At 37.1% G+C, this 24,651-nt stretch overlaps 1 protein-coding gene and 1 pseudogene across 3 annotated transcripts; both read right to left on the reverse strand.

Annotated features, from left to right (window-relative positions):
- Nucleotides 1–7,958, reverse strand: part of LOC124642788 — a 31,115-nt pseudogene extending 23,157 nt beyond the window's left edge.
- Nucleotides 7,959–8,512: 554 nt separating this feature from the next.
- On the reverse strand, nucleotides 8,513–23,430 carry LOC124642810 (gamma-aminobutyric acid type B receptor subunit 2). Of its 3 annotated transcripts, XM_047181476.1 has the most exons (31): nucleotides 23,209–23,430; nucleotides 20,195–20,344; nucleotides 19,203–19,306; nucleotides 18,796–18,933; nucleotides 18,235–18,402; nucleotides 17,964–18,139; nucleotides 17,532–17,706; nucleotides 17,355–17,433; nucleotides 17,122–17,276; nucleotides 16,846–17,000; nucleotides 16,436–16,582; nucleotides 16,205–16,314; nucleotides 14,680–14,810; nucleotides 14,465–14,587; nucleotides 14,274–14,384; nucleotides 14,024–14,152; nucleotides 13,824–13,919; nucleotides 13,394–13,579; nucleotides 12,867–12,987; nucleotides 12,222–12,315; nucleotides 11,923–12,103; nucleotides 11,669–11,833; nucleotides 11,379–11,583; nucleotides 11,185–11,286; nucleotides 10,998–11,105; nucleotides 10,670–10,748; nucleotides 10,528–10,583; nucleotides 10,365–10,447; nucleotides 10,197–10,277; nucleotides 9,757–10,072; nucleotides 8,513–9,644 (listed from the first exon to the last, which is right to left on the reverse strand). In XM_047181476.1, the coding sequence occupies exons 2-31, from the start codon at nucleotides 20,340–20,342 to the stop codon at nucleotides 9,394–9,396; spliced, it is 4,173 nt and encodes a 1,390-aa protein (XP_047037432.1). In that variant the 5' UTR covers nucleotides 20,343–20,344; nucleotides 23,209–23,430; the 3' UTR covers nucleotides 8,513–9,393. The 3 variants fall into 3 exon arrangements, with proteins under 3 accessions (XP_047037432.1, XP_047037430.1, XP_047037429.1); XM_047181474.1 differs by lacking the exons at nucleotides 17,964–18,139; nucleotides 18,235–18,402; nucleotides 18,796–18,933; ... (1 more) ...; nucleotides 20,195–20,344; nucleotides 23,209–23,430 and having other exon boundaries at nucleotides 10,365–10,450; nucleotides 17,532–17,700; XM_047181473.1 differs by lacking the exons at nucleotides 17,964–18,139; nucleotides 18,235–18,402; nucleotides 18,796–18,933; ... (1 more) ...; nucleotides 20,195–20,344; nucleotides 23,209–23,430 and having other exon boundaries at nucleotides 10,983–11,105; nucleotides 17,532–17,700.
- Nucleotides 23,431–24,651: the final 1,221 nt, after the last annotated feature.

The following is a 24,651-nucleotide window of genomic DNA, read 5'->3' on the forward strand; positions in this document are numbered from 1 at the left end:
ATGAACATCAGTTAGCATTTGAAACCCTAAAAAACAAACTCACAACAGCACCACTATTGACATATCCTGACTTCTCACGACCATTCGTTTTAACTTGCGATGCATCTAATTATGCTATTAGCTCCATCCTTTCTCAAGGCGAATTAGGGAAAGATAAACCTATCGCCTACGCATCTCGTACACTTAATAAAAGTGAGTGTAACTACAGCACAACGGAAAAAGAATTACTTGCGATTCTTTTCGGTTGCAAGACATTCCGCCCATATTTATATGGTAGGAAATTCCTGATTGTTACCGACCATCGCCCTTTGCGTTGGCTATTTAATCACTCTGATCCCAGTAGTAAACTCCAAAGATGGAGATTAAAATTGGAGGAATATGAGTATGAAATTGTCTATCAGAAAGGAAAATTAAATAATGCTGCTGATGCGTTATCGCGTTACCCTCCACTTAAATCTGTTAATGCCATAGATCCTATTCCTAGCACTTCAAGGCAAAATGTTAACTCACCTGATTCCGACAAGTCAATAAATTCAGATGATTTAATCCAACTCGAAGATCTCATAGATCCACTTGCTCCACCTGCTAGCTTACCAGAATTAGGTAATCTTGATGACCTCGATAATTCAACTAACCAAAACACACCATCATCAAATCCAACAATACCAATCGACGGCTCAAATTCAAGAAGTCCAAATATCCTAGATGGTAACTACTCAGATTTCCTTAAAACTACCTCAAAAGACTTCAGTTCTAATGCAACTATCATAGAACATAACGAAAGTTTATCTAAAACCGATAAAAAATATATTGTCATCCCTACATCCATAGATATGGATGAATCCGTCCCGTATGTTCAAGAAGTTATATCTAATATTCCTAATTTGAGTGAATTTTCCCTATTAGAAAGAACCCTATTCACTTTTCTCAAATACGAATCCGAAAACAAAACGTATTATTTCCTCTTTACTAAAGTCAATCATTTTGATACCTGCACTTATGAAGATATTTACAAAACTCTCAAATCCATAAGAAATGAGCTAATAGTTAGTCTTGCAGATCAAAACAATCCCGAGATAGCCATCTCAGACTTTAGCAACCCCTTTGATTGTCATCAATACCTAAAAGTTTACAATATAATATTATATTTATTTCACAATTCGAAAATAAATGTACATATTTACAAAAATTCCATCATTTATCCGTCATTAAGTGAAATCCCTAAAATCATGAAAGAAAACCATGACATGCCCATCGCCGGTCATTTAGGTTCCGCTAGAATGCTAAAACGTATTCAAGAAAAGTATTACTGGAAAAATATGCGATCAGACATAGAAAACTATGTGAAAAAATGTCCGCAATGTCAAACTAACAAAGCCCTTAGGAAAGTTAATCGTGCTCCCATGCAGATTACATCTCTTTCCACTCGTCCTTTTGAACGCGTAGCATTAGATATTGTAGGTCCTCTACCGGAAGCCGGTAACGATAGGTTTAAGTTTATCTTAACACTTCAAGATGACCTTACCAAGTTTTCAACCGCTTATCCAATCACCAACACTACGGCTGAAGAGTCATGTGAATGTCTAGTCCATTTTATCACGCTATTTGGAATACCCAAAACAATTTTAACGGACCAAGGGACTAACTTCACAGCAGAACTGTTTAAACAAACCTGCAGACTGTTAAAAATCAAACAGTTGTGGAGTACCCCTTATCATCCTCAGACCCAAGGCGCTCTTGAAAGGAGTCATTCCACCTTAAAAGAATATTTAAAATCCTATGTAAACGAAGAACAAAATAATTGGCACCGCTTTGTATATACAGCTATGCTTGCCTATAACTCCGCTATCCATTCGACTACTCATTTCTCCCCTTACGAACTCGTGTTCGGAAATAAACCATACATACCAGACTCTGTCTATGAAGAAGCTGCAAGCGTAACTTACCCTGATTATGTCCGTGTGCTACAAAACAGACTCAAATACAGCCGAGCTAAAGCTATAGAACACATACAAAAATCTAAAGAAAGTTCAAAAAACTATTACGACACTCGTTCAAGGCCAATCAAATATAAGGTCGGCGACCTTGTTTATCTGAAAAATCATCTACGGCTTCGAAAAGCTCTTTCACCAATATGGAAAGGCCCGTACAAAATAGTAAAAATACACGGAAATAACACCGCGTCACTCCTAATAAATAGGCGTCATGTCAAACACCATTTTGATGAAATGAAATTGCATACTAGCAACAGCGTATAATATACTATACTATATAATCTAATAACTTACAATCACCTTCCATTCCAGAATTGGTTACATTTACCCGTCCCTGGCATCAAACAGACAAAATTATATCCAACCAGCATTTGACAACGCAGGCATATACTTTGATCCTATTGGTTCTCTAAAAACCACTGATGATACATTAGATATTATTATTCCAATAGATATATCTTTTATCCAACCACATCTAGATAACATAAGAGACGTTCTAGGAACTTCAAAATATCTATGTAAACAAAGTAATGCATATTATGAAAGCGAATGTCATTATCTGTTTCAACCATTGTCATCCCGTTATTATGATATAGTAAGAGATTTCGATTCTATATCTCACCTCATGTCCAAATCTAATAAAAGATCAGCTTGGTTTGCTGGAATCGGTTCTGTTATTAAACAACTGTTTGGTAATATGGATGAAGAAGACGCTATAAAATACAGCGATGCCATTAAAACCTTAGAAAATGATCAAACTAAGTTAGCAACTTTGATGAAAGATAGTATATTAGTTACAAAATCTACATTAACGTCTCTGAAAGAAATAATTGACCAAATTAGTTCAAATGAAGCCAGTTTAAACCATGCTATCGATACCTTAAACCAGGATATAATTAACATCACTTTAGCAACAGATAAGCTATTAATGAGATCTAAGATATCAGGATTATCAGATATTTTGGAAAGTACTATGTTAACATTATCATTTAAATTAGAAGATATTATTAGTGCTATTATGTTTAGTAAGTCTAATATATTATACCCATCTATTATTACTCCTAAACAACTCTTTGCAGATCTTGTTGATAATTATAGATTTCTACCTAGTTCTAAGCAATTACCTGTACCCTTAATCTTAGATAACATCCACATCATAGAAAACATATCTGATGTATCCAGCTATTATACAAATAACAAAATAATATTTGTATTACAAATACCTTTAGTGAACGTAAAGGAATTTGATCTATATAACACTATACCTTACCCTATTGAGCTTAATGATGTAAATAGCACACTATACTCAACGATAATACCATCCACGAAATATATAGGTATAACTAAAGATAAGTCATCTTATTGCAAAATAGACTCACTTAGCTCCTGTAAAGTTATAAATACGCAATATTATATCTGTGAAACACCTAGTGTGTATTCCACATCTGCAGTCCCTATATGCGAAAGTGAGATTATTTCTAAAGCATTGACTTCTGTCCCACATATTTGTAACACTAAATTCGTAAACGGTAATTTTGAAACCTTTCATAAACTACGTAGAAACCAATGGATATATGTAATAAGCCAAAATTCAAAACTCACAATAGAATGTAATAATCAAGACTTATCTGAGTTTTCTATCCATGGTACTGGAATATTAACTATACCAGAACATTGTATTGCCTATTGTAAAGATAATAAGTTGATACCTCAACATAGTTTAGTAATTAAAACAAAACCAATAATATTACACTTCGATTTAATCAACGATACTTGTTGTAGTGCTACTACTTACCAAAAAGACAATATAAAGGTTCCTTATGTTAACTTAAAAAACGTTAATAATCTAGATTCACTTCTGTCAAATTATAATAAAATAACTGACCAAATTAAAACAAATCTTGATGAAATTATCGAGAAACCTCATATTGTCCTTTACGGTAATTTCTATTCTTATGTTATTATTATAATAAGTTTAGTAATAGCTATTGCTATATTATATAAATTGTATTACTATTTTAAAGCATTTAAAACTTCTAGATGTAAGCCCAAACCTGATAGCACCATAGAGATGTCATGCCCTGATCCTGAAGACATCCCTGCTCCTCGACTCCGAATGACCTGAAGAACCCTTCTCGATCTGGAACTTCCTTCTTTCATCGTCAACTTACCTTTCCACCCATAAGTTTCCTCTTAATCGGGGGGCTGTTATACCCTTCCAATGCACCCCTTCTGGCTGACCCAACAGCTTATGCTGCAATTCCATCAGAATGCTGACACATTACTCCTCATGCATCCATCCCACTCATCCTCAGTCGTCTTCAAGCCTCCATCCCGTGCACTTGCCTATTGCACTCGCGATAATATTGTAATAATTGAAATAAATTGTGTTGGTGTAATTTCAGTAAAAGTGTTTCCTTTTTTTTAAAAAGAGTTTCCTAGACCGGTTTCTAACAGTGCGCAATCTTGTTTAGTAATATTATATCTATGGTTTTTGGTGACTTTAATTTCTGGTAGGTAATTGTGGAAAAAGAATAAGCTGTAGGTTGAGTTTAATTTTTATTAGCTGTTCTGTTGAACATTTTGCGGTCTTGAAGTCAAGATACTCAACAACATAAACATGATTCTTAACGAGAGATGAAGTAACTCGTAATCAAGGACCAATAATTCTTTATGTGCTGTATCAACAAATCAATATGCCAACATTTTAAGTGTGGCGATATGCAAACCTGTCTAAAGTACAATGTCAGTCATCGAACTCGAGACTTCACGGTTCAAGTCTCTTTATGGACCATTGTTTCTATGATGATTTCATTTATACGGCTGGTGCAATAAATGGTTCCATTATAGAAAATTGTAATGGCCAAAAACACAACATTTTTCTATATCAAAAAGGCCTGTAAGAGCTATAAAAACTCCTTCGAAACGTCGAGCTATATAGTTGCACGGTTCCAAGGAGTGGGTATTATGGAGAAGAACCGGCAATAAACTCTATAGACGTATGTATAAGGATAAACCTTGTGAAGAATTGTATTTAACTTAAATTATGCCGAATCTCAGCGTCAGTGTCGTGCCCCAGTATCGCAAAAATACTCCACAATGCGCCAATTCAATACTTGCATGATTGTTTATTTTTTCATGGTTTTCTTTTCTTCCAGAAACTGGGTAACAGATAGGTCCTTAGATACATATAATTCTACATTTGATGATGCCGACTATTACAATTCTTGCGCGACATGCAATCAGTCTTTAAATAATGCGACCTTTAAAAATCAGCCTCCGTTATAATCTTTGTAATGTAGGTAGCCCTTTATTTTATGATGTTGAGTGGGCATTTTATTGAATGTATGTGATTTTGTAGCACGCAAATTGCCTCCGATTTTTTGTCTTAAGCCTTGTTGTTTTGTTGATTCTTTACCTCATGGGGGAATTCAGGTACTCCTTATTTAAGATGAGAAATCATCAGATGACCTCCCACTGTGGATGCAGTGAGAGGGAGTAAGAGATTTACTCACTAAAACGCATATCTGTTCCTTATGGAGCCCACTTGAGTTATTCTTTCGTACAATCCCGCAGCGAAGCATTCCCGTATAATTCCAATTAGAATTGTACTTGTACCAATCATTTATCCCTAAATGCGATGACTACCAAATATTGTAAATGAATTTGAACTACTAAACTGCCCTTGCTGTATAATTAGGACAGACAACAATTATGTTGAGAATATTTTTCTTAAACATTTCAAAGAAATGAAACTGATAAATACAGCAAAACTGATGAAAAACAAAATCTGTTGCATGTTAGAATGTTTATTTGTAAAACTCTGACTAGTGCAACACTTTTAAATTAGATCAGAATTAAAAATGGACTATTTACAAAATGCGTGTAAAGTGAATGGAAAAATTAGGTTGAAATCTTGCTCAAAATGTATGCGATAGCCAATACTGCTAGATCAATCATAAGACTAGTCTGTTGGATGGGTGTTCGTCTGTGTTTCAGAAGGCATATAAAGGGGTACTGAGTAGACAAAGTTGACGAGTCCAGTTAAGTGGTGGCTCCATGTGAAACACTGGTGCTACATCCACTTAAGACTTGAAGGCAACCCCGACAGACAAACTGTCCCGAGTAACAAATTGTCTTATGAACATAAATAAATACTGCCTGCAAGTAAAAGTATTAAGTTATCGGAACCGTGCCATATTTTAATGCTACAAGGTAGGTTTAAACCTTGCAGTTTTTGCCTTGACTTCTGATAAAATCTGACTTATTTGCCTTACATAAACAAATGATAAGTATATTGCCATACTGGGCTATCTTTCCCAGACACTACAAAATAAAGGATATCTTCTTCTTGTTGCGAGGACACTATGCATACAATGCGTTACCACACAAAAAATAAAAACAACCACTACTTTGTGCAGCATTAAATTACTTTAATTATGAAAATAAAATGTTCTGATATATCGCTGGACAGTTTGGCTGATAGAACACACTAAGCTTAGAAAAAAGTAGTCCAATTTGAAAAAATATTTTTGGGTCAGATAGCCCATTTATGACTTTTTTATCCAAGTGCACGAGGAGTTCCTTCTAAAGAGTGAAATTGCAAGGAAACGAGTTTACAATAAACTTTGTTTTGCCCTTAAATATTTCTAATTACTCACAAATATAACAAATTTAAAACAAGTGACTCAGTTAAAATAATTATTCAATAAGTATTGGAAACAACTATATTCATAGTTAAATTCATAGATCCTGAATGGTTTCTGTTAATTTTCAATATTAGTCATAATGTTGTTTAAAGAGCAGCCAATTTAATAGGCTTATTTCTAAGAATGGTCATTAATTTACATCTGGTGTTAACTATAGTTGAATTTACTTAATTGCATGATGTTGACCAAATGGCAGTTCCACTTAGCAGTAAGTTAGAATTGACAGGTCATAACTTATAATATGACAAAACAATGTAATAATTTTATATCTGCACCCCAGATTATCTAAAATTTCTTTATATCACAGTCTGTCTACATCTCTATATTCTAACTCTCCTACTACGGGTCTGCTGGAAGAGATTTCTTTAGAAATAAGCAGTACCTTTGTACTATTTTATGTTACTTCCTCTTCTTTCGTGTGTCTTTACTGTGAACATAAATGGTTAAATAAAATAAATAAATAAAATTGTCATCTTCTGAACGAAGGCAATAATTACAAGACTTGACTTTAATTTTTGCACTTCAGCTGTGTCTGCATTATACCTATAATGACCATTACACCAGAGGTACAGAAAATGCTCAATTTTTAGTCTTTCTGAATCAAGTAAACATTACAGACGACTCCTCGCAAGTTTATAGCAATACAGGTACAATTTGATTGAGATGCACTTTTGTACTTACAAAGGTTGCATCGTATCAAATAATGAGCTGATAAGAACTTAGCAACTAACTAAAACATGACAATGATGTTCCCAACCCAGTTAATTCGACACACGTTTAATTAATTCTAATTAATGACATAACATTCAAATACAGAACAGCATCAGATTCACTTCACACTTCTTACCGGCCAAGGTTAACCAACATGCGACACCCTGGTTCGTCCGACCAACCGAAAAGGCCGACACAGCCTCGCTACCAAATAAAGTGATTTCCATCGCATAATCACTCCTATGACATAATACGCCGATAATATTGTAGTAAACGACTGCTGTAAACAATAATCTACTGATCTTACACCTACACTGGTAAACTAGAACGTTTTTCTATAAATAATACCGTGTTAAAATCTCACCTGTTGAGCAACTGGCTCCAAAATACTCTCGATAATTTTTGTGTGAAACACCGGCATTTTGTATTTTCTATAGTCTGACACTTAATTACATTAGATAATAAACACAAATAACAATGATCTCACAAAATATTCACAAAATAAAAATAACACAACCGAACGAGATAAGCGACACAAAAATACTGACGGTCTGACGGATTAGTGTTGCGCCACGCCAGTGCTGTGCGAGTGAACGTGTTGCCGATTTAGTGTTGTGAAATAAAACAGCTAAACCGTCACGTTATCGGAATACTTGTTGTTAATTGTTCGTAGTTTATTTTGAATTTATATTTAGTCTAATGAATTTAAAGCTCCTGCCAGGCAAAATCGGAAGTGTTATTTAACTTTAGGTAGCTTTGATGGTAATGTAATAAAACAGAGAATATTTAATCATAAAGTTCGTATGAAAAGAAATGTAGAAGAGTGAGAAAAGGAATGAATCAAAACGAGAAGACATGAAAGAAAGGCTCTTAGTCTGATTGACTAATTCATCAGTTACCCGCAGTACTAAATAACTTTCCAGCTTTCGTGTCTGTCAATAGCTAGGTACAGCTGAGATCACTTTATTGTATTAAGCAAGTAATCTTCAGATTTTAATCATTTATATCAAACGGGATTGCAAATTGGTACCTAGGTAGTTTTCGACGAAAATAAGAAACGTGTTCTGTAATCAAATCATTTATTACATTGTACATTATTATTTCATACTTATTAACTATCAAGTCTTTAAAATTACGTGCAAATAGACAAAATTTTCCTCTTAAACATTATAATTAATTAAATTTAACAGTCGGTATTAACAACTTTAACATGTAGATCATGAATTTAACAACTGATCGTTTAACCGACTTCGTAACTAGTACGTACTACATCCATAGTAGGTAACATTCACAAATAAGATTTAAGTAAAATTAATAAATAGGTAACTTCTATCAACTAATTTGACTAGGTATATACAAACAAATATACTTAATTGGGAATATTGCCCAACAGTGAAATGACATTGTTGTGCGTGACAGACCAGAACAGAACCTGTGCGATTTCTCTATTACTTTTTACACTTATTCGATGTTAAAATTTTAATACTTTCGATTATTTTTACATTTTACATTAAGACCCGTGAGCGAACTTGTCGATGATTAATTTACACCTAAAATATTATGTATCTTTAGAATCTTACTACCAACTTTCACATCAACTAACAACTGACGAAATAATTTTGAGGCCAAACGTTTGATCAAAGTACATATTCCTACATAATAATATGATTTTATAAAGTAACAGCTACAAATTACAGGATTTTAACGTTCCAGCGATTCTCGAACGGTTTTTTGCGCGCCCCTCTATTTGTAACATTCGGCGGGAAAGAAATTAGGTTTGAGTTCATTTAATTTATCTACCTAATTTATGTAATACAATTTAATAAAAACTATATACAAGTCGTCATTTTGTCGTAACGTCCCTACGAAATATTCGTTAGATCCTAAAATTTAGTTAGAATGTTCACGTTTACATTCACGCAACTATCACTGTTTATGTCCTTTTCATTCTTAATCTAAACCGAATTTGTTCTAGATGCCTACAAATACTCAACTATGTCGCACTTTATCGATATATTCGGACAGCTGACTCCGTAGCTGAGGTTCAGTCCATGCGGCTGGCTCTTGTGCCTCTCAGTAAGCAGTTTGTGGAAGATGGGCAAGATGGCGCACTCAAAGAGTTCTGATTCAGAACTTGCCGTATACATTTTACGCTGGTCCACTGAATCTTGGCGTTTGGAGTCGCTCCTGTAGCCCGCTGACTTTCGGTCTTCTCGTTTACTTGGTGAATCTGAAAGGAATGGCGATAAAGAATGAAAACTGTCACAGCAAGCACATAACATCACATTATTTAGAAACTGTTAAGTTCTAAGTAGCAAAATCAAAATAAGAAAAACGCATACCCGTTTTATGCCTTGAAGCTACATTAGGACTACTTTTATGGTGATCAGGCCTCGGCTGGTGACTAGCTTGCGTCAGTCGCGGTGAGTCGCCAACACCCTTCGCCCTCTTCAAAGGTTCAGCCTCCTGCCTCAACCTCTTCGCTGGAGAGTCCTGGGTTTTCACAACCCTGATGGTATCAGGATCAGGTTTCCAGGAATCTGCTTCAGGAACAGGTTCTGGTAGTTGTTTTCTAGGTATGTCGTCATGTCTTCTAGGTGTTGATTCAGTTTTTGTTTTATTTCGTTCTTCCAGTCTTTCTTCTTGGTATGATCTCACCTGAAATGAGGGAGTTTTAAAATGATAAGATAGAATAACACATAATATCTTACGTACTAGGTACCTACAGAAGAGAGAACTCATATATACATGGACCATGGTAAATAAGAAAGGAGCTATTTACCTGAGCAGCAGATTGTCTTCTTTTGACTTGGTTCTGCTGTGGAGGTGTGCTGACAGGCTGCGGGAATTCCGACCCTCGACGCTGAAAAAATGATCATCAGTTACATTACATATTCTGACACCTTAAGAATACCTACCCCATCCGTCTGCAAGAACGAACACTCTTTACCTTTGATAACCTGTCCGTCATTCTGAGGGTTTCTGCTTCCCGGTAACCTTCAGGTGTACCACCTCTCGTACCAGTTCCGGTGCCTGCTGACAATAAGACCAAATACGGTGTTATTACGGCTTATTGAAAGACCATCTTCATCAATTATAATTATAACTTTTACCATAGTTTATAGAAGCATTTGAGGCTCGCCTTTCCATACTTCTTGTGTCAGTCTCCCTGAAATTATAGTTTATAGTGTAAGAAAAGCAAGATCAAGAGTTGAAGAGTAGGATGAAACTGATGAGACGGTGGACAGAAGTTACCTGTGATGGTGAGGCGAGGACTGCGACTGTCTGCTCTTTTCTGAAACACTTCTCTGCATTGGAGAGTGGTGGTGACTTACTGGAGAAACAAATTTATTTGAGAAGCTTTTACTGTAACTGCTGTTACTACCTTTCGTTGCCTATGTATTTTTTTATACCACAGAATGATAGATATTTACTATCTAGCAAGTAGTACTAAATCCATTTTTGTCTGGTATCTAATGGTATATCGTTTTTGATAGGGTCTTGAGCAGGCCCATTTCTACTATCTACCAGTCTACTTCTACTTCCAATGAGAGTAAAAATGTATCACCTGTGGCGGGCTCACCTGCAGGCGGAGACTTCTGGCAGGTGTACTGGAAGGTGGTGGTATCCCACAGGTCACTCTGTACCACTATGAATTCTTTCTTCCTCTTTTCAGAGTCCCTTCTTTGACCTGCAACAGAGTCGTCAGTATTTATGTGAGTGTTTAAACTATGTAGCAATAAAACATAATTATGGATCTTAATTCTTACATGATTTTCTCCTTTCTGTTGATGAGTAATCATGGTCTACATCCAGGATATCTTCAGGCTCCACTTTTGGTTTTATTATAGGCACTGGATCTCTTTCTTGTCCTGGAAACATATAACCGACATACGCATTATGTATTACGACTGCTTATCATCCACATATCTACTGTTCTTGTTCTGCCTCAAGCTGATCGTACCTATGACCTTCCTCTCCATCCCTGGCGGTGGTTCCAAGTCATCCTGATCAACAGACACATGCATCAGGTCAGTCAGCAATGCTGCCTGACTGACGCTTGACATCCTTCTGTGACCCCTGGGTGGAGGCTTGTGTTCCCTGGATGGAGTCGTTTTCGTTGATAACGAGTCTTGGGTTTTGATTATCTTCTTTTGAAGTTCTGGAGTCTGTGGAGAATATATAGTATGTGATAATATAGCCGACAAACATGATGACCAAGATTCGAATGATCTAATAAGTTTTGCTATTTACCTTGTTGACCTTTGGTGGTGCCGCCTTCGTGTACATAGGCTCCTGCACTTTAGCAGGAATGGACTTGGCTGTTGGAGTGTCGCTAGTCTTCAAAGCCGGTATTGTTTTTGTTTCTGCTCTTGCTGGTTCAGCAGCTTTAGTAGATTTCGGTGGCTCTGATGGTTCCTGTGTAGAAAATAAATAACGATCTGATATAGGACTAAGAACTAAAGTGTAAATTATCGGATATCAGTTTGTTATAGGTTTACTTTTACCTCAGCAGTCCATCCACCATACGGTAACTTAGCAAGCTGGTCTTTCTCTGGAACAGCCTTTGAAGAAGGTGGACTTGTGTAGTCTAAATGGTTCTTGAAGGACACGTTCTTCGTTTGCTCCTTCTTAGGTTCCTTAGGAGGCGGGTCTTTCAGTGGCTCTGGAGGTGCTGAAGGCTTTGGTCTGAAAAGAGGAATGTGAATATGTTAGAATAGTGACAGTCTTGTGACGTATTATGGGTGTGCCTTGCTATTCTGTTTTCTGAATGATTGTTAAGAATTGGAAATGGACAAGAACTTACTTCTCAATAGGCTGTTGATTTTGAAGATTGATGTATTCGGCTTCAGCGCCAGCCGATGCGCTAAGGCTGCAAACTGATGTTATGTCACTGGTTTCTGAAAAAAAATGTGGAGATTGAGAATCTACTCGTATACTAATATTATGAAGAGGAAAACTTTGTTTGTTTGTTTGTTTGGTTGTAATGGATAAACTCAAAAATTACTGGACTGATTTTAAATATTCTTTCACCATTAGAACGCTTTATTATTTGCTAGTAACATAGGCTATATTTTATCCCGGTGCGGGCAGTAGTTCTCACAGGACGCAGGTGAAACCGCGGGAAAACGGCTAGTAACTTATAAATAAAAGCACAAAGGCAATACTCACACATTATAAAGAACTAGCCTTTTTCCCGCGGTTTCACCCGCGTCCCGTGGTAACTACTGCCCGTACCGGGATAAAATATAGCCTATGTTACTCGTGGATAATGTAGCTTTCGAATGGTGAAAGAATTTTTAAAAACTGTCCAGTAGTTTTTGAGCCTATTCATTACAAACAAACAAACAAACAAAGTTTTCCTGTTTATAATATTAGTATAGAAGTATAGATTAAGTCATCTACATACTCCGGATTAATATCTACATCTAAATAAATGAATATGAATTACCAGGATGGCTGATATTCTCCTTAGGTACTGGTAGCCTGGTCCGCGTCGGTGCTGGCGAGCGAGAGTCTCTAGTAGTCGATGATTCAGAGCTCGCGTCGCTTCCAAGTTTGCTCAGCAGCATCTGATGGAAGCCTTTGTTAGAATCTAGATTCTAGGTCACTAAAGGGTCTTCCTTTATATGGGTAAGGAACAGCATGTAATTGTGGCAAGTACATATATTGTAATTCTTTCATATCAAACTGTATTCCGATTTGAAAACACAAGTTGCGTAATTTCGCTAATGATAAAAATAGCCCTTCTTCATGAATGAACGCGGTTTTGAAATATCACGCGTAACTAATTTCATCGAAACATCAAACGTGGAACGAAAGCACTGTGTATTTGTTTGATGTTTATTCGCTTGGCAGCGTATACAAATTAAAATAATTCGACACACTTTTATTATAAAGGGCTTTACTATGTGCAATTTTTTGTAGAGACTCGTATTATTGAAAGTAACCAATATTGATGACGAGGGAGTTTCCCACCTGCAGTTCATTCTCCTTCGCCTGCAGCGTCCTCCGGTACCTATTGTTGTACTGTCGCAGCTCCTTCATGCGGCGCTCGAGCTCGGGCCCGGGCGAGCGGCACTCGTGCGTGGACGCAGGTCGGAGGGTCGCGCGGATACGGCCTGTCCCCGCGCCGCCTGGGCCGTTGCGTCGCAATTCTAGGAGCTAGTGGATGAGGGTAATTATTAATGTTATTTTTTGTCTTTGAATATACAGTGTCCTGTGGGTATTACAGAAGTTTTCTTTCACGAAAGCTTCCGAGCCATATTCGTGTAACATCGTCTTTGCACGCTTAAGCTCGAGAGCACACAAAGATATGGGTAACCAGCTCTCGTGAAACAAAACATAGATCTATAACTAAATAAGATTCAATCTTTGAAATCCATACAGGTAAAATAACAAATGTTACCTTAGGTACAAACACTAGACATAGTGTGCCCGTTGTGCAGAAAATTATGAAGATGGCGATGAGAACGAATAATGCATCCTTGTGATCTTGCAATACCTGCAAAATACAATACACTCTTTAAACCACTTTATTGAATTGAATTTTGTCAATAATTATATAGAGAAAAATATGTATATTGACGAAGTAAGAGTTTAACTTACTAATGTGATAGCAGCCCCCATAATACACATAATAAGCACATTGTAGACAGACAGACCGATATGCTGAGAGTCGTTCAGGGCTGGGATGGATACATGGCGAGTCTCCCACGCAAGAAATGCACCGAAAACCTAGAGGGGAATACCAGTGATTAGTACAATAAATAAAACGTAGGCCCCAATATTGAGCCTTGTGGAAATCCACTGAGATTTACAAGGAAGGGCTATCTATAACATTGTGTTTTGAACTTACCAATAGCAAACCCTTATATGCGTAGATAATGCCAATGAATATGGTCATCCTTTCTGACTGGCAGTACTCGTTCTCTTGAACTATTACAATGTCTTCGCTTGAAGGATGTGGCTGAAAGATCATCAACCAAAGTTAATTACTATTTGCTGGTGTTAACAAGAAACCCACAATAAATATGAAGAATGTCTTACATATGGATCCATCTGCTTGGTAGCCCGATAGAAGGGGTCTGAAACCTGCCAGGTTGTCATGATGGCCAGGTCGATCGCCAACAGTACTCCTACCACCATGAAGAGCTGGTAATCTTTGATGACCTACAAAACAATATTCATTGTCTTGGTATTGATTCTTTAGGAACGTCTCTTTATCTTTTAACGGGCTAAGTGGTATATGGTGCCGTACTAACCTTCTTATTCAACTTAACATCAGTGAAGATAGAATGGACTCGCCAGGTCTTGGAGAACATGGCACCAAAGGCAAGGCTGAATCCTGCCATCAACAGCCAAGCTCTAGCCGTGCAGATATACGGAAATGCCGCTGTGGATTCACAAATCGGTACATTATACATAGGAGTTTGATTTTGTTTAGATAAAGACGAAAGTTAAGTGTATTATACAATTTGTACAATTGCGAGACCCAGCTCATACCTTTATCGATCAAAGTAGGTATTTATTATGAAATTATAGCGATAATTTGAAACGTCGAATGTGTATTTCAGATGATGAAATTATGCTGATAGTTGCTGAGCCTCGTTACAATATTGTAAATTATTACCACATATCTATTGCATTAATTTATTTCACACATTTAAATCATTTTTATATTTATTTTTTACGCAGAACAGAAAATAATGCATGCACTTTTGCAAAACCAATAAAATTAAACAAGATAAAAATGTTAGAATGGAAAGACAAGGAAAAAAAGATGATGCAGATGAAAGGAAGTATGATTTTCACACCACCAAACTGTTATTTATGGACACAAATGACAATAGGAAATGTACAGACCATAGATGTAGGTTCAAGACAAATTGGTAATTCAAAACACAAGAGGGTCATTCGAGGTCATTGGATGGTTATTACAGCACATCTCTGGCCTGTAGATACAAAGCATACCAAAGATAATAAGCTGTAATAGAATACAGAGACATACGAACCAACCGACAAAAGCATCGCGGATGAAGGAGCAAACAAACCAAAACTTGGAAACATGCGCGACTCCTCGGACCTAGAAAACCGCCTAGGTCTTTCTCAGAATCTAAATTCTATCAAGGATGGGTTAGTTCCCAAAATTTGGTTGAGGATCCACATAGCCCAGGATTGAAGCTCAAGCTTTGGGGGTGGGATCAAGCCTTTACCTCCGTGCGGCGTGTCCTGAGAAAGACCTAAGAACCAATGGCAATGATGAGATCAGATGACATAGTAGCGTGGTCGATGATTGTGCTAGCGTCATGCGGGTCGAGAGTGCCTGTTTAGAAAATGTTTTAGTTTCTTTATTTAAGATTGTTTGTTTATAAGAAGTGGGAGCTAAGCAACGTTTTTTGGATGAACTTTTGAGATCCTATAATTTCTTCTCTAAGTATTTATTGTTGCCTATGAAAGTTGCTGTAAGATGGTATGATAAATGAGAATATTTAAATCGTTTTAACTTACATGGATACCGAAATATCAACGCTTATGACAGTTCCTGAATAAAAGAGGTTTGGACATAAATTCAGTTATGATAAATTATTTCGTATTAGACAGGACAATATATTTCCCCAAAATGTTGTAGCAAAAAAACTGGTAGCTCTACCATTAGCACTTGCTTAGCACCAGCACTCCTCAGAATCCAAAATGATGAGCATGATATACCTCGAGCTCCAAAGTCAGAAAGAAACAAACGTTAATAGGCAAGTCAGCACAAGAGACCGCTGGTCCTGAGGTACGTACCGATGCTGCTGAGGCTGGAGTCCAGCCCGAGGAAGATCACGCTCAGGTACGTCAGCATACACCCTACGATGATCAGGTTGTTCAGGTGAGGAGATGACATTTTTATGTACCTGAGGATATTTCAGAAGATTTCTGTAGTTAGTCAGTATATAAGTATCTACATGCTCTAACAGTGACGTAGCTTGGTTATGTGATTTGAGTTCATTATAATGTTGTCTGACAGTTTATTACCTTTGATTCCTGTAGTGTATATTCATGGCGAGGAAGCCGGTGGCGAGCAGGATGCCCAGCACGGAGCATGACACCAGAATGGAGTAGATGGTGATGTTCACCTGTGTGTGCTCGATCAGACGGAGCGTGCGGTCTTTTGGAGGGTTCCTGCAGTCAAAGATGGTTTTAAGTCGTTTGTTAAGAAAAAGCCATTATTGCCTTAAGGCTGTACAATATTAACAATAGAACTACCTACATTTAACAGATATGAAGACTACAGCAGCAGGTCGTTAGACCCTTAGCGGAAAAAGTATTGTTTTCTAGTTTCTATTTCTTAGTTTAGACAACAAAATTTGTCTATAGCCTTATAGTTATTGTATTAATAGTAGAATTCCCATGACTGTATAGAAAATGATCATCAATCCACATACTTGCCAAACCACTTGAAAGGCTCCCCACTGGCAAGGTCGAGGTGGTCTCTCTCAGCGCAGTACTCTCCAACTTTGACCTCTCCAGTCCCGTCACCTTGGAACTGCTTCAGCAGGATCGAGGCTTTGCGCTCGTTATCGTAGAAACGAACTGGACCCTTGAAAAGAAGATTATCTCCAATTACTAAATGGTTAGGTCCAGAAACGATGATTGATTTTATGAATGGTATCATAGCCAGCTAAGTGCAACTTGGAGCTACTATCACTCTTATTACTTACCGTAACTCCTTCAAACGTGACATTACTGAGAGCATCCAGGAACAACTGCTCCCACTCCTTGTCTCTATACTTGAAGTCCTGGACGGTTTTCTCTTTATACTTCGACCTTACTCTTTGTGCCACCGTCTGTATCGCTAATGCCATCGCCCATATACCTAAGCAGAATTTTACGTGTTTTAGCCTCGTATACTTGATTACTGAGATACTTAAATAAATTTACGTCATCGTCTTACCATCATAGGTGTAACCATGGAATCTTGAGTATTCCAAGCCTCTTCTTCTATCATATTCTACTTGGTAGTCTTTTGCTGTCTGAAAACAAAAGACGAAAAAGACGATTGAAAATCTTCAACCTTTTTAAAGAGTGGGAAGACCTTTACAATTGTACATGAGGAATAAAAGGTTCTTACAATCCCTGATACAGTCATCTCGCCAGTAGTGGATAGCGGCAACAGGTCCGTCAGTATGGTGGTATCGAGAGCCGTGGTGAGATTCTTCTTGGAGCATGGCGCGTGTCTCATCCACCACTTGTTGCTGTACGTGCCCAGGAGCAACCACGTGTATGCTCGTCCATACATCTCTAGGCTAAGGAGTTAAGAAATAATATTATAATGTTAATGCTGTAATGTTAGTGATAAGTTTGTTTGATAAATAAATAAATTAAAAAAAAAATACTTATAACCGTCTTAAAGTACATCTACCGTACCTAAGCTAATATCTTATATTGGAACTAAACTTGGAGATTTCAGATCTTGATGGCATCGATAGGTTTGCTTTGAGATTGCTTTTAAGCTAAGGATAGAATTCAGAATTAATAGTTAGAAGAGTGTTTTAAAACATACTTATAAGCCTCGCAAAAGATGTGTAACGCCCAGGTCTCGTTGAAATTGCCCAGGATAATCCGGACATCCTTCTCCTTAAGCTTGGCTAACGCTGTCTTCACTTCTGTGGCGAAGCTTTGAGTCTCTTCAATGAGAAACCCGTTGGTGTCTAAGTCGGCGAGAAGACGGTTGTGGGCCTGATGGAAATTCAGCATATGAATATTATGTCCCCAGCCAAATATTTAACTTTCTGGCTTCTTCAGTAATCACATAATTGCAACATTATACTTACCAGAGCATATCGAGGTTCATTCTGATAGATAGTTCCAACTCTAGTCCAGTTGAAGTGCTGCAGCAGCCTGATCCTCGGCAGATTGAACGCGTTCTCCGAGGGCACGATGCGGAAGAAGTTGGGAAAGGCTTCCTTCGTGAACATCGGATGGGTGTCTGCGTACGACAGCTGTGGAACATTTAAAGGAGGATCGACCGAACCAAAGAACACACACACTACGACAAAAAGGTGCATGTGTTCTATGAGAGTTTTGTAGAAAGACTTTAAATTCAGTCATGTGTGAACATTTTAAGGCATAATGCCACAATAGTCTAACAGAACATGGTCGGCCTAACAATCCCTCCATCATCAGTCCGACAACTTATCTGTCAAGATATTGTGGTTTCTTTTTAGTCCAAAGCATCCAGATTCTTTCAGAGAATCAACCTACTCTTCTATGCCACAGCCCTACTTTAGTGGATTAGAGTTATGACATATTTAAGTAGTGCTTCTTACTCATGACTCAGTGCCTAAGCTAAACTTAACCTAACTTAATTATGTACACTAGATTAATCCCCCTACCTGGGTGAGATGCCAGTGTTTGGAGGCCTTGGCGATGGGGTCCGTGACATGGGTGCAAGCGGCTCCGAACAGCATCAGCTTGTGTGGGCCGCTGTGCATCATGTCGAAGAATGACTTCACACCTACCGCGGCGTTGCACTAGTGGAATTTAATTATAGGATATATATAGGTTAATCAATCTCGCAAAATCATCACCAACCTTCAAAATGTACTTATAGGTGTTTTAACTCGTGTCAGTTATTCTTCTATGCGTATTCTATAAATCGATATTTGTTCCTGTATAGATCTACTCTACTGAAGATAAATTACATTGTCATCTAACAATTTATTTTCTGTAATGTCTTCATGACCTCCTTTATCTAACCCTATAGAATCAACAGCATCTGGCTGAACAAAAAGACGTTTACCTCAGTATCATTCCACCACATGTGCAGCCGATAGTTCCTCAGCACGGAGTCGTGTTCGTTGACATGGTCCAGGGCCAGCTTCACGCTGGGCATCACCCCTCGACCTACAACAGTATTCACAGCACATTGGTACGTTTCACACTAGCTTTACTGTCTACCAGAATTTTTAAGAAGTTTTACAGCTGGCTTTTGATTTGGATGATACTCCGGCAGTATATTAAAGGACGCTGGATGCAGGTCGCCTCCAACAGGTATCTGTGGAGATCTAAGGGGAAGGCCTATGTTCAGCAGTGGACGTCCTATGGCTGAGATGATGATGATGATATTAAAGCATAGATGAACGATATAAAATCTTAGTAAACAAAGCATAGTGGCATCTGATAAGGGGACATATAAGCATGTTAAGCTGTTGTCCATATAATTGCAGAATCTTAACAACCATTTAGCAAAGAGACCACTATATAAAACATCATTCTTCTAATTACCTACTTTCGTATCTTCACATATTCCAACCAAAATGCCATTCCCCAGTAAATGTCTACATGCCTAAGTGAACTGGCAAACTTGTCCAAAACTTAGCCATTAACCGTAACATCATCAAAAGTTTGCCAGAATATGATATTACGTTCTCCTTCAGAAACTTCTTAACTCAGAGGTTAATTGGGGGACGAATTGAAAAGTTGATTGAACAGTTAGGTAATCAAAAGATTGGGTCTATAATTTTTTTATTTGAATTGATTTTTATTTTAGTAAAGCAGAAAGGTTCTGTTGAAAACCTTATATAAGTACATATTGCAAAAGAAAACGAATAACTCGTCACCCTAATTATTTTCTCATCTCATTTGCCTAGTCTTTTACCAATTATGTAAGAAAGAACTGCATTTCTGACCTCCTCAACCCAGTTAACCGGGCAACCTAATACCCCTTTGTACGACCGATGGCTGTCAGTCTTTACACAATAATTATTTTACGAATAACAATAAAATAGATACCAGTATTAGAGTTCTCAACTCCTTTGCCGAAGGGAAAGAAGCCGGCGATGTAGACGTCTGTTCTTCTGTTCAAAATGGCGTCCAGGTTCGGCTTCTGTGGGAAACCCTGGGCCGAGCTGAACAGCGCGAGGAGCAGGAGTACAGACATGGCTGGAAATAACCTTCATTACAATTGTCTAATCTAAGAGATATCTAATATATATATCTTGGATATCTTGCTAGGTTAGACGATAGGTTGTAACAATCGCCTAGAAATCAAACAATCTGTAAAAAACAGTACCTACCTATGCAAAAGATTCTAATGACCATAATATACAGTGCCCAAGCAGAAGGTGTTCTGTATAATTTAGAGTAGACCTTTGCTGGTTGTCTGATTTATTTCGATATCGGACTGAGATATCCCGTTGGGAGATATCTCCAACCGTCATATCTTATCATGGTCCCTATAGTCTCGGTTCCCAAATTTCATTTACAATTCATGCGTACCAAAAGTGGCTACATAGTTTACTCACTACGGGTGCAACGATTGAGTAAACCGCATACTTATATAGGCAAGCCTAGCTTTTACGCATTGAAAGCAACTGGTTGGTAGGTAGTTAACAAATATTAACAATAGTCTAATCGGAAACAGGAAAGCTATAAGCTACTTGTAATCTGGGTGTCCGGAGAAGTTCCCGTGTAGTGCAGTCATTGAAGCATTATTGCTACGATTTTTTTTACTGTGAACCGATTTGCATGAAATTTTGGAATTAGGTTCATCTTACCCTTAACTTCAAAAGTGAATATGATTTGAACTCCGCCACCCCCCCTGGGGGTGGTTGACACCCCTTCTTTGGGGTGAATATTTTTTTTGCAAAATAACCTCGGATATCGATAGAAGACCTAATTTTAAGCTAAAGTTGTCTTTAAAGTTTTAAAAAAAATCCAATACTTTTCAAGTTATTGGCAATTGAAAATTCGCAATTTTTTCACGTTTTTCATCGGTTTTTTGCAAATATCTCCAAAAATATAGGTTTTATCGAAAATTTATAAAGAACAAAATTGTAGCAGGTAAAACAACGAACAATTTGTTTTTTTATAAAAGGTCCTAAGTGCAATATTAAGCTAGATATTAAAGATCAAAGCCGTTTTTTATTTTGTTTGAAATTTAATCGTTGTGGTCAATGCCATGTAGCGGCGAGTAGATGCATTTTATGCATTCGAATACAAATGGGTTTTGTAGTGCTTGAAATAAGCTTTAAGATGAGTACTACTAAAAGTCTTTTGCACGTAAAATAAGTGAGCTGTATTGCAAATAAGGGGAGCATCTTATATTTTTTCTTTTAAATCAATGGGTTTCATAAGTGCCATTTCCACCAAAATTAAAATTACTCGTATTCCGCCTAGGATTAACTTTATTATGAAGAGTTTGATAGATAGTATCAGTTTGGCTGCTTCAGGACAGATATTTAAAAAAAAAGTCACGATTAACGAAAAGAACAAAATTTCAAATTAAAGAAAAACCCACTTGTTTTTCATAATATCTCAAAAATTGCGACAGATACGTATAAAAGTGTACGATAAAAAAATTAGGTATTTTTCAGACAAACAATTTGGTTTGTTTGTTTTTTCTGTCGAACAAAAATTGACGGAGATATGATTGTTTAAAGAGCGCGTGGCAGCGCAATCACAGCCTCTCTTAAGCACTTTAACCCTTCACCGTTTTAGAAAAAAGTTCTTTACTATATATTGCAATGATGGATGTTGTAGCTCTCTTAATTACTTTTACAGTGGTTTTTTATAAATTGTGATAGCATGAAAATTGAAGGAGTTACGGTCCAAAAACTTGTCATATTTTTTTCTACTTAGTAACTGAAAACTTCGGAGTGTCAATATTTGGGGCAATGTGAAAGTAGGCAGTATAATAAAGAGTCACAACTATTGTAATGTGTATATATGTCACCGGAAAATAATAAAACTGGTAAATTGATCAACTTACTAAAATAATAGATGGCATAAACTACGTCGATTAAATTTCAGACAAAATAAAAAACGGCTTTGATCTTTAATATCTAGCTTAATATTGCACTTAGGACCTTTTATAAAAAAACAAATTGTTCGTTGTATTACCTGCTACAATTTTGTTCTTTATAAATTTTCGATAAAACCTATATTTTTGGAGATATTTGCAAAAAACCGATGAAAAACGTGAAAAATTGGGAATTTTCAATTGCCAATAACTTGAAAAGTATTGGATTTTTTTAAAAACTTTAAAGACAACTTTAGCTTAAAATTAGGTCTTCTATCGATATCCGAGATTATTTTGCAAAAAAATATTCACCCCAAAGAAGGGGTGTCAACCGCCCCCAGGGGGGGTGGCGGAGTTCAAATCATATTCACTTTTGAAGTTAAGGGTAAGATGAACCTAATACCAAAATTTCATGCAAATCGGTTCACAGTAAAAAAATTCGGAGGTTAGACCGTATTTTTCGCTTCAATGACTGCACTAGTGGGATCTGAGTGAAACCGCTTGGGGAAGCTGTAGGTTCCTCCGAACTACTCCGCGCACGCTGTAAACCATTAACTCATGGAATAATATAAAATTAAAACTAGATCTTTTAAATTAAAAGCTATTAATAGCTAACCGAGTTCCTAGAATCAGTATCTGCAATGTAAGTGCATAGGTCGATAACATGTCCCTGAGAAAAATGGACCTACTTACTCAGTAATAAATAGCATTACCTACTTTACATTAGCTGATTAAACTTAGCGAAACAAATACCATCCTCCGCGGTCTGTAATTAAGAAAACTATCAATATTTCAATCAGATATAAAAGGTCGTTACACTATCCGCTAGCAGTTACCATAAAACATAGGACATACCTACATCCATATAGGTATCTAGTACTTTCATAGGTAGATCTATTTATATCTTTATTATAGGATCACTAATAAAAACCTTGCAGAAACTCAGCAACTAATGATGGGTCTTTAATTAAATAAAACACAAGGTATAATAAATGGAGCCACTCACCTTTTTATTTCACTTCCTCTTGTGCAACACTGTCTAGGAAAATCACATTCGTGTGCTATAAAAAATCAGCATGAGGTCACCCTGTAACTACCACTAGAATGCAAAAACATCAACCACCAATAAATTGAACCGAAACGATGACTTCCTTCAGCCAAAACACCATTATTTCACTAATTTTGACTCAGATTTAATGAAAAACGTGTAAGCGCAACTGAATCCTACATTTTCACCTGAAACTGTGCGCCCAGGCGGCTGTAAGGGCTAGAAATGCCGTACGAATACTCCCTGTATGGAAAAATGAACTTTATTGTTATTGATATACGACTCAACACATAGCCGCTCACCGTTCTTCGAACAATTTTCTTTTCAATACCAGAAGTCATAAAGCATGTTTTCAATTTGCAGGAAAAATGACTTTCTATCGTAGAAATAAGGTTGATTTCAGTATAACGTATTTCTTGTATGGTTGGTTTAGCAGGGGTAGGTTTGTGCAAACAGATAAAATTAGGCTTCAGCGGTGGAAATCGATAGAGGGGTGGGTTTCAGACGTAGTGTTGTTTACGATAATATCGATAATGAAGGTAAGGAAATTATTATTATTTAACAAACACTGTTATGGTCGGGAAGATGGGACAGTTAATTAATCTCTATTAAACGATACATAGCTGCCCTCATTCGGCCAACGAACTATTTAATAACAATGGGCTTTTAAACGTCTCGTCTCTTCATCCAGTAACGACTGATGTGCAATACATAGGTATGTAATGTTAGTTTGTTTTGTACGAGGTCCGACCCCATAGGGGGTGCCTTGCCTTCAGCGCGGTCGGTTAGTTTATATGTTTTTACAGGGAAAAGTCCGGTCAAGTAGTACCCGGCCTCTTAAGCTGAAAAAAAAAATATAAGTTGGGGACTCATCGACTGAGTCACTGAACATAAACATTTTTGCAAAATTTATTTTTTTCGAAATTCGATTTTTTTTCGCAGTAATATGTATTCACCTTGTGAATCTCCAACTGAATCAACTCTCCTCGAAGTAAGTAGATACTTAAATCAAACCAATTCCGCAGTTTATCACCTGGTAGACATTGGATGACGAAATTTTCGTGAACCCATGTGATCGGCATGGTAGAAGACGTCTTCCGGTATATCGACAACAGCATATTTCTCGTACATCCCTAGGCTTAGCCGACCGCGCATGCGCGTTGCTCGGGTTAAGGGGTGTGTCGTCTATTTTGTGGTCCAGCCACTATGGCCGGGCGGCCGGGGAGGCTATAGCTCCCATAATGAATATATCAACACACTTTATTAATATTGCCGATGTTTTTGTAACTTAGAATATAGGAATGGTGGGTAAATATTTTATTTGGAGTAGTCTGTTGTTTACAAGGTTCCGTTATGTAATGTGGGATTTCTTATTTTTCTTAGATGTTTCAAGGTTTGGTC

Source organism: Helicoverpa zea, chromosome 25 (genome assembly GCF_022581195.2).
Source record: "Helicoverpa zea isolate HzStark_Cry1AcR chromosome 25, ilHelZeax1.1, whole genome shotgun sequence".
Taxonomy (NCBI): Eukaryota; Metazoa; Arthropoda; class Insecta; order Lepidoptera; family Noctuidae; genus Helicoverpa; species Helicoverpa zea.